This window comes from Pipra filicauda, unplaced genomic scaffold (genome assembly GCF_003945595.2).
Source record: "Pipra filicauda isolate LSUMZ 115617 unplaced genomic scaffold, ASM394559v2 scaffold45_size4122338_pilon, whole genome shotgun sequence".
NCBI lineage: Eukaryota > Metazoa > Chordata > Aves > Passeriformes > Pipridae > Pipra > Pipra filicauda.
Window position 1 is genome coordinate 3,487,183 of NW_024104598.1, and position 8,247 is coordinate 3,495,429.

The 8,247-nt window shown below is 44.1% G+C and overlaps 1 protein-coding gene across 4 annotated transcripts in view; it reads right to left on the reverse strand.

Moving 5' to 3' along the window:
• LTO1 (LTO1 maturation factor of ABCE1) overlaps positions 1-7,378 on the reverse strand; it is a 23,659-nt gene extending 16,281 nt beyond the window's left edge. For 2 of the 4 annotated variants that reach the window (XM_039385991.1, XM_039385989.1), the window contains exons 1-4: positions 7,307-7,378; positions 5,839-5,944; positions 3,874-3,944; positions 3,268-3,385 (exon numbers count right to left, since the gene is read on the reverse strand). In XM_039385991.1, the coding sequence (XP_039241925.1) occupies positions 3,268-3,385; positions 3,874-3,944; positions 5,839-5,944; positions 7,307-7,347 (336 nt within the window). In that variant the 5' untranslated portion in view covers positions 7,348-7,378. Of the gene's footprint in view, positions 1-779; positions 2,920-2,939; positions 3,042-3,267; positions 3,386-3,873; positions 3,945-5,838; positions 5,945-7,306 lie in introns of those variants that run through there. The other 2 variants (XM_027732419.2, XM_039385992.1) reach the window with 2 other exon arrangements.
• Between the last annotated feature and the right edge of the window lie 869 nt (positions 7,379-8,247).

An 8,247-nucleotide genomic window follows, 5' to 3' on the forward strand; every position in this document is an offset into this window, starting at 1 on the left:
ACAATCTCTGTGTCCTGCTTTATTAACAACCAATTTTTTTTACCCCCCCATATCCTTTCCACCCAGCCTTCAAAGCAGCACTTAAATTGCATTTAAAGCAGGCAATGTGTGAATGAGCAGGGCCCACAGCAGCTTTGCTCATCCCCCTGAAGGGTCTGGAATTCCAGTGGAACACGTGCTTCCACCACAGACCATCCACACTCGGGGTGAGTAACCAGGGTGTCAACTAATAAGACCCCACTTGTACTTGCAGCCATTTGTGATGGATTTTAGGGAGATGTCAGAGCAGGGAAAGGGTTGAAAGAAAGCTTATATCTCATGAAATTCAACAGTGATTTGAAATTTTGATGGATTTTTCACCCCCCCTCCACGGTAACACTTCAGCTGGGTTGAGCCCACACCTTTGACTGGTGTTTGCTGACTGCAATGTTCCTCATTTTCCATGTGACTGAGCTGAGAAACACAGGCAAAAAACACCAACATGCAAAAAGGCTGGGGGGCTCAGCCACTCTGGATGCTGCCAGGAAGCAGATTCTGAGCTGTTTAAACCCTCAGAAGGCAGAATTATTTGCAGCAATTCACATTAGACACCTCACATTGGTTAAGGCAAATCAATCTTCTTGGGCTTTAACTCCTCAGCTGTAAACAAGGTATAAAAATACCTGTATAGTATGTTGGGAATGTTTCACAGTGACGACCCTGAACAACTTCACAGAAACCCCCACAACTCTGTTGCAAAAAAACAGTTTAAGAAAGCACACAACTACATATCCAACAGGCAACTTTAACTGTACCTCATTTAATAAACCAAATCAGGCCCATACAAGATATGACACAAGATATTCAGAAAAATACAGACTCATGGAATAAGAGGCTCCATCAGTATGTCCACACATATGAAACTGAATTAAAGACCTATTAGGCAACCCTAAACTTCACATATCCCAGCCTGAAAACCTGGCTGACACAAGATTTATTGTTAAATACGTGTATATACACATTTGTATAATAATTTATCATAATAATACGATTTTGTTATAAATAAAATTACAGCAAGACAAGAAAAATCAGCCACCAAACCAATTTTCAAAATAACAGTCACTGGCCACTTGATGGACAAAGATCCTTTTTCTCCTGAGTTGAGCAGGAATAATTTTGTTTGAAACCATCTCTGGAGCAGCACTTTGCATGTCACTGAGGTATCACACACTTCCAGTAAACCAAATGCTTCACAGATACTTTGACCTCTCACAACCTTCCCCTTGCTTTCACACATATTTTTGCAAACCAAGCACAGTGATTCCAAAAAAGGCTGCATTTAAAAACATTAATATTTAGTTTCACTTCTCTTTGTACTATCATTCAGAGTAAAACAGACTCAAAACACCTTTTGCTGAAAACCACAAATTATGCTTTGAATCCCCCTGGATCTTGGTCTAAAAAAGGCAAAGTTCATCACACATGAATAAGTGGCACCTTTCACTAATTTGAAGTAAACAGGTAAAATACTTCATTTTGTAACAATAAACTCATTTGTGGATGCAGGGACAACTTTTTGAAACCTGGATTTCTCTGAAGTGATTATAAAGTCAAATTAGCTCTGTCCTCTCTAGTAATGTAATCTTTTTGGCTTGTGCCCATTTTCTTATTGAGATTACAGGGTAATCTCTATTTTATTCTGCTTCTGTTTTCAGGTGCTTGCAGTTTGGTGCTTGTTCTGGTTCCCAGTGGCCTGGCTGCTTAAAAATTAAAAGCCAACTGTACTTTAAACTGCCCTGCCAAGGTCTCAAATGAGGAAACAAGCAACAAATGAATGCTGCCTTAATGCCAGTTAATTCCAAAGGAATTCACCACATAATCAGGAGAGCTGTGTCATGAGTGCCTGTGTTCTGTACTCTCCAACAACTTCATCTATATATATATATATATATATATTTGTGAACTCTTATAATCTATTTCTTACACAACTCTCTCCTCCACTAGATGGCCCTGACCCTCCCTGAATGTATCAGAGATGTTTAAAACAATTAAACAAACAAACAAAAATGTCTTTAAAGTATCTTTCAGGTACAATAATTGGCTGTATTTCTCTTCAACTAACACAGTTAAATACATTTAGCTCACAGCATCCATTTATTGGAAGGAGACTAAAGGGTTCATTTTCAAGACTGGAAAACAAAAAAGCCACTCTGTGACAAAAGGTACTAATAAATACATTAAATTACAACCACAGCTCTTCTGGTAGTCATGTTTTTCTAACCTATCACTTAAATTGCTGGCTTTTGGGGTTTAGATTTTGGGGGTTTGGGAGATCACTCTCTTCCCCCACCAAAGCTATTGGAAAATCCAAGTGCAAATTCCACGTTGTGAGCTGCAGCTAATTTATGGGCAGGGATCTTACTCTTCATCCTTTGCTTTCTGACTTCATTTGTCATTTTATCCTTTACCCACAAAAACTGGGAACTGATTACATTTTACTTCACCTACAGCATCTACACATTGTGTAAACTCAACAATCTGCACACACAGATCTTTAATTAACATAATACATCCTTTAAATAAGGAAACTTTGCAAATGCATGTGTTTTCCTTTTGAGGAACTAAAGCAAATATTTCTATTCAACTGGTTTACACACTAGTGTTTCAGTGATCCTAAACAAAACTTGGAGATAATAAATGTTAAATGACACACTGCAAGTCCAATAGTTTTCCCTTTGCCCTTTAATATTTAGCACGTCTTCACTATTTTGATTTTTTTTAAAAAATAAAAAATAGATAAAACACTTTTCCAGTTCTGTTCTTTTAATGTTTTTTTCTTTGGTCATCCACGTTTATCTTCATCTGTTGTATTCAAAATGTTAGTGAAGATCTTTCAGTACCAATTCTAAAATCAGACTGAATATTTAGCATTGAACAAACCTAAAAAAAAATACACAGAAGTGTTTCAAAGTGTCTGTTTTCCAAGAAGGATGTTCAACAAAACTCCCAGTTTCTCTTCTTCTGGTCCCACTTGCAATTCATTGTCAAAAAATACCTCCAACCTGCCTTTCAAAGAATATTTTCTTATTTTTCATTTGCTACTGGTTGGGGAATTTTCAACTATCAAGTATTTTCACTTAATTCACTTCATTTCAAGTATTTTACTATGACTGCAGCAGGGGAATAATTGCTCCACACAAATACCATGTTTTGGAGTGGGTTTAGAAACTAAATATATTCAGAAATTAATCAATGTGCTAAATAAAATAACAACTTAATCCTACGAACCTGTTTAAATTTTCCTCTGATTTTTTCCAGATCTTCCTGCAGCTTATCATAAGTGGGGTCTTCATATGGGAATTTCTGAATCATCCCTATTAATGACTCCAGAGCCCTTATCTTTTTGCTAGGGAAAAAAAAACCAAAAATAAATCAAATCCAAGCGGAAGAGCCAACCACGCTACTACAGAAGTTTTTTTTCAATCCATCAATATGAAATTATATTGATTTTTGAATTAATAATTCAGAGCATAGAACCCAGCCCTCCATCCTTCTTTAATTCAACTTCTCCCATTCAGCTCACTGACAGTGTGTGTTTAATACACATTTAAGCCATAATCAGAAATTAAGCTGTAGCACAACTGACAAAAGTTAAGGTTTCCTTTTTAACTTACCTGCCCAAAATTGAGAAATATTCAAGAATCCTCAGAAGTATTGATTACAAGTACTCGAGAGAAATTAGAAATACTGGGAGAAATGAAGAAATGCAATTAAAAAAAGCTTACCAGAACACATATCAAAATGGCTGAAAACTGGACAGAAAAAAAAAAAAAAGATACAAAGAAAAGAATGAAAGTCACAGAAAAAAATTACTTTTGACCTTTTTAGCCTTACCTGCTCTTTTCATCTGTGCATTTCTGGAGCAGACAGTGCCATGTCAGTGCAAACCCAAGGTAGCAGCCAATCTGTGAATTTAAAAGAGTGTCATGAGGGGAAAAAAGTCCCAAAAAACAAACAGTTTATATGGTCAAACAACAGTAAAGCACAACATTGTATTCTGTTCTTCAGGAAAACAACAACTCTGGATACACACACTGGAAAGTTCACTAAATTAGGGAAGGAGAGTTACGTAAGTCAGAAAACTTCTTGTAAGAAGTTGTTCAGCGTCAGAAGACATGATATTTAAAATGCAGCATGAAAAGCAATTCTGCAAAACACAAGCAGTGCTTTATATGCTTTGAACCCCCAAATTTATTGAAGTCTGGTAGCAGGGAAAACTTAAGAGAACAAGCTATTTAAGAGGTTTTGGTGCTTGTTTTTGCAGCAGTTCTGAGTTAAAGCAGCCCATGCACAGCCCTATGAAAAGGTACCAGGGACTGAGGGAGCCCTCAAGTCAAGGAGGAAACCACACCTTTTTTTGATTTAATACATAAACAACTTTATCAGCCCAACTGAAGAGGAATCAGAAAGAAGCAGGAGGAGCTGTCTGAGCCCTGCTGCCAGAACTCTTCAGTACAACTCTGGACACCAAATGAAACAGGAATATGGGGAAGTCCTTCCATGCACCAACTGGACAAGTCAGCTGAAGTCCCTTTCAAAAGTGACTCAGCATTCACACAAAAACAACACAGACAGCCAAAACCAGAAGTCAGCTGACTTTGAGAGATTAAGTCCAAGGACAGACACACTTTAATTACAATGTTTTACTTGAATTCACTATCAACCAAGGCCAGCATCAGATCAGCAATCATCCAGATTCTACCCAAGACACAAAACAGACTGACAGGTCTAAGGTTACCCAAGTCACCCTCTAATTTAACTGTATAATCCTACTGTCCTCTGGAGCTTTTCCAATACAAGCAGATTAGAGCACTTCTCTATTATTGTCTGTCTGGGACCATTTTGTATAAAACTATCCAGCTTTGGAGACTCCTGTTTAACATCTCATTATACAATGACAGAACTACATCACTGGAGTGCAAATGGGAAAAATATCCAATCACTGCACCCCTCTGTATCATGCCCAAATGCAACCCAAAATTTTATGATGGCCATTCTTTCTGCTTTGAGTTTACTTTTTTTTTCATTACAAAACGGATTAACGCCATGGCCACTGTTCCTTCTGCAGGCAATTAACTTCCTGAAACCTGAAAATACCAAAAGGGCAAACTGCCAGATCACCCAGAGGTCTTCAACAGATCCAGCAGATTTAGATGGGTGGTGCTCTGCTTGGAATGGGGCCTGCCATGAAAACTGCAGTACAGCTTCCCAGCAGAGCTGCAAAAATTCTCAGGTCCAAAGAATCCTGGAACTACAATTACACAGCACTCTGTCCTATGACAGACTGGAGCTGGATATATGGAACAAGTTGAAGTGCCACAGCACCACCCTCCACTCCTGGAATTTCTAGGAATGGTTACTGATTCGGGAATCACAGAATCACCCCTTCATGATTCTCCATCCAAAGTGTCTCAAGATTCCACGTTTTTCCCTATGCTGAGCCACAGGAGATGGTACAGGGGGGCCTTTAGACACAATTTTGGGATACAAAAATAAATAATTTCATAATAAATAAATAAGTTCATAATGTTTTTCTGAGCAAGCTTGTTTGAATTTATTTGTTTCTTCTTATCCTTTCAGAAAAAAAAAGCCCCACCGAAGTTCCACATAGCAAACAAGCTTAAAAAACATAAACACATCTACTCAACTCTTCAAATCAAAATACCACCATTAAACCAGTTTTATGGGGCAGTGTAACCTCAGACTGATGATGATTTCAGGCCTTGCCCAACAGCTTCTGTGTTACAGTAATCTTCTAATGACAAAGACATTGCAATCCTGAAGCATTTTCCCATTTACCTCCGACCCGATCTTGGCGCCGTGGAGCGCTCCGTACCTCCTTCCCTCAGCAATTCCAATGTGGCTGCCTTCGGCATATCCCTCCTGATACCCCTCACCGTGGAACCTGGGAAGGCAGAAGTGTAGTTTTTTTAACCTCCTGGTCTCGTATCGAGCTCACACTGCGCACGGAGACCTCATGGGAACAAAAACTAGGCTCTATCATCTCCCAGAGCGGAAACACCGATAGTCAGAAACATCACATAACACTGATTTAAATGACAGAATCACAGAATCATTTCACTCGGAAAAGACCCCTGAGGTCATCAAGTCCAACCTTGTCCCATTAGACCAGAGCCCTGAGCGCTACATCCAGGCATTCCTTGGATACCTCCTGGGGCAGTGATTCCACAATGCCTGACCACCCTTTCCATGAAGGAATTCCTCCTAATGTCCAACCTGAACCTCCGCTGGTGCAGCTTGGGGCTGTTTCCTCTTGTCCTGTCCCTGGGAGCAGAGCCTGACTCCCACCTGGCTCCCCACTCCTGTCAGGGAGCTGTAGAGAGTGAGAAGGTCCCCCCTGAGCCTCCTTTTCTCCAGGCTGAGCCCCCCCAGCTCCCTCAGCCACTCCTCATCACACTCGTGCTCCAGACCCTTCCCCAGTTCCATCCCCTTCTCTGGACACGCTCCAGCCCCTCAATGTCTTTCTCGTCACGAGGGGCCCAAAACTGACCCCAGGGTTCAAGGAGGGGCCTCAGCAGTGCCCGGCTGGGGGAACGGTCACTGCCCTGGCCCCGCTGTCACACTGTGTTCAGCCCAAGCCCTTTCCCAGCTTTCCAGCCACTCTTTCCCCAGCCTGTGGCACTGGGTCACTTGTTGTCACCCAAATGCTGGATCTCCATCGCTCCAGCCCGTCCAGGCGAAGTCACAATCATTCACCCTCTAACATTCCCAGCCAAGCCCATCCCAACCCGCCAAGAACAAGGCTCCAGCTCTGTGCTCCCATCGGGATCACCCGCCCCCCCAGGTCAGTGTTCCCACTGGAAGCGCCCAGACCATGGAATCACAGAACGTGCCGAGCTGGAAGGGACCCACAAGGATCAAGCCCAAGCCTCAGCCCTGCACGGAACACCCCAAAAATCCCACCCGGTGCCAGAGAGCATCATCCAAACGCTCCCTGAGCTCTGCCAGCCTTGGTGCTGTGCCCACTGCCCTGGGGAGCCTGTTGGCATCCAGCTGGTACCCAGTGCCCGACCACCCCCCTGGATAAGCAATCTCTCCCTCTTATCCAGCCTAACCCTCCCCTGACTCAGCTTCACGCCGGCCAAGCGCAAAGAGGAGAATTTCCCCTCTCCCTTCTCCCTCCCACTCCCCGGGGCACCCTTCGCCCCTCGCCTTCCCCTCCCGCCTCCCGCCGCCGCCTGCCGAAGCGCCACCCCCGGGGCAGAGTGGCGGGGGGCTACGAGAAGCCCCTCTCCGCGCCCCTCACCGCTGCTCGGCCATCACGATCCCGTCGAACATGTCGGCCATGGCGGGCGCGGGGCACGCCGGGAACGACGGCGCGCGGCAGGGACGGGAAAGGCTGGGATCGCCCCGCCGTGGGGGGCGTGGCCTGCGGGCGGTGACCACGCCCCACCCCTCCCCTCGCCGGGCAGGCCACGCCCCCTCTCCCCGGGCCTGTGCCGGGCCGTGACCGCCAGGGGGCGCCCGCGCGCCGCCGGTGCCGGGCCGTGCCCTCAGGGAGAGCGGCGGTGTCCGCCCGGGAATAAAGGAGGGAATAAAGGAGCGGTGACAGCGAAACGAGCCGGTTTTTGGTCTTTACAATCCCCCCCCCCCGCCCCGGAGTTGTAATACCGGGAAGAATTTATCACAGTCGCCGAGCTGGAAGGGGACCCACGAGAATCGTCGAGTCCCGACTCCTTGGCCGCGCACGGGACCATCCCCAAAAGCTACAGTCAAATATTAGATTATATATTTGTGCCAGTCGTTCAGTTTATACGCCCAATTTTCATCTAGCTGTTTAATAACTACTCTTCTCTCATTACCCAGTGTCACATGCCAGCCTTTGACATCGGCAGGGAAGAAGTAGCCTTTAATCACTGCGAACGTGGAAACTGCACATCCCGGGATATTGGCACATCACAGCAGAGCAGTCCAGTTGTCAAACGTGATGGTAGGGGGCGAAACGTGGAAGTAACAGGCATTTGCAAACCAAAGCGCAGGGGTAATGATCACGGTATGTACGTAGACAAAAACATGATGACTAAGGCAAGTGCCCTACGTAAGGACACACTCATTTCAGCAGTGAACTCACAACTGACCACCCCGACCGCTCCTCAGCTTAGAGCCATGTGGTTACACAGAGGGGGGATAGAGCTTCCACTGGACAGGCTTTCATTTACACAGATCAGTGAGCAAATCCAAACTGTG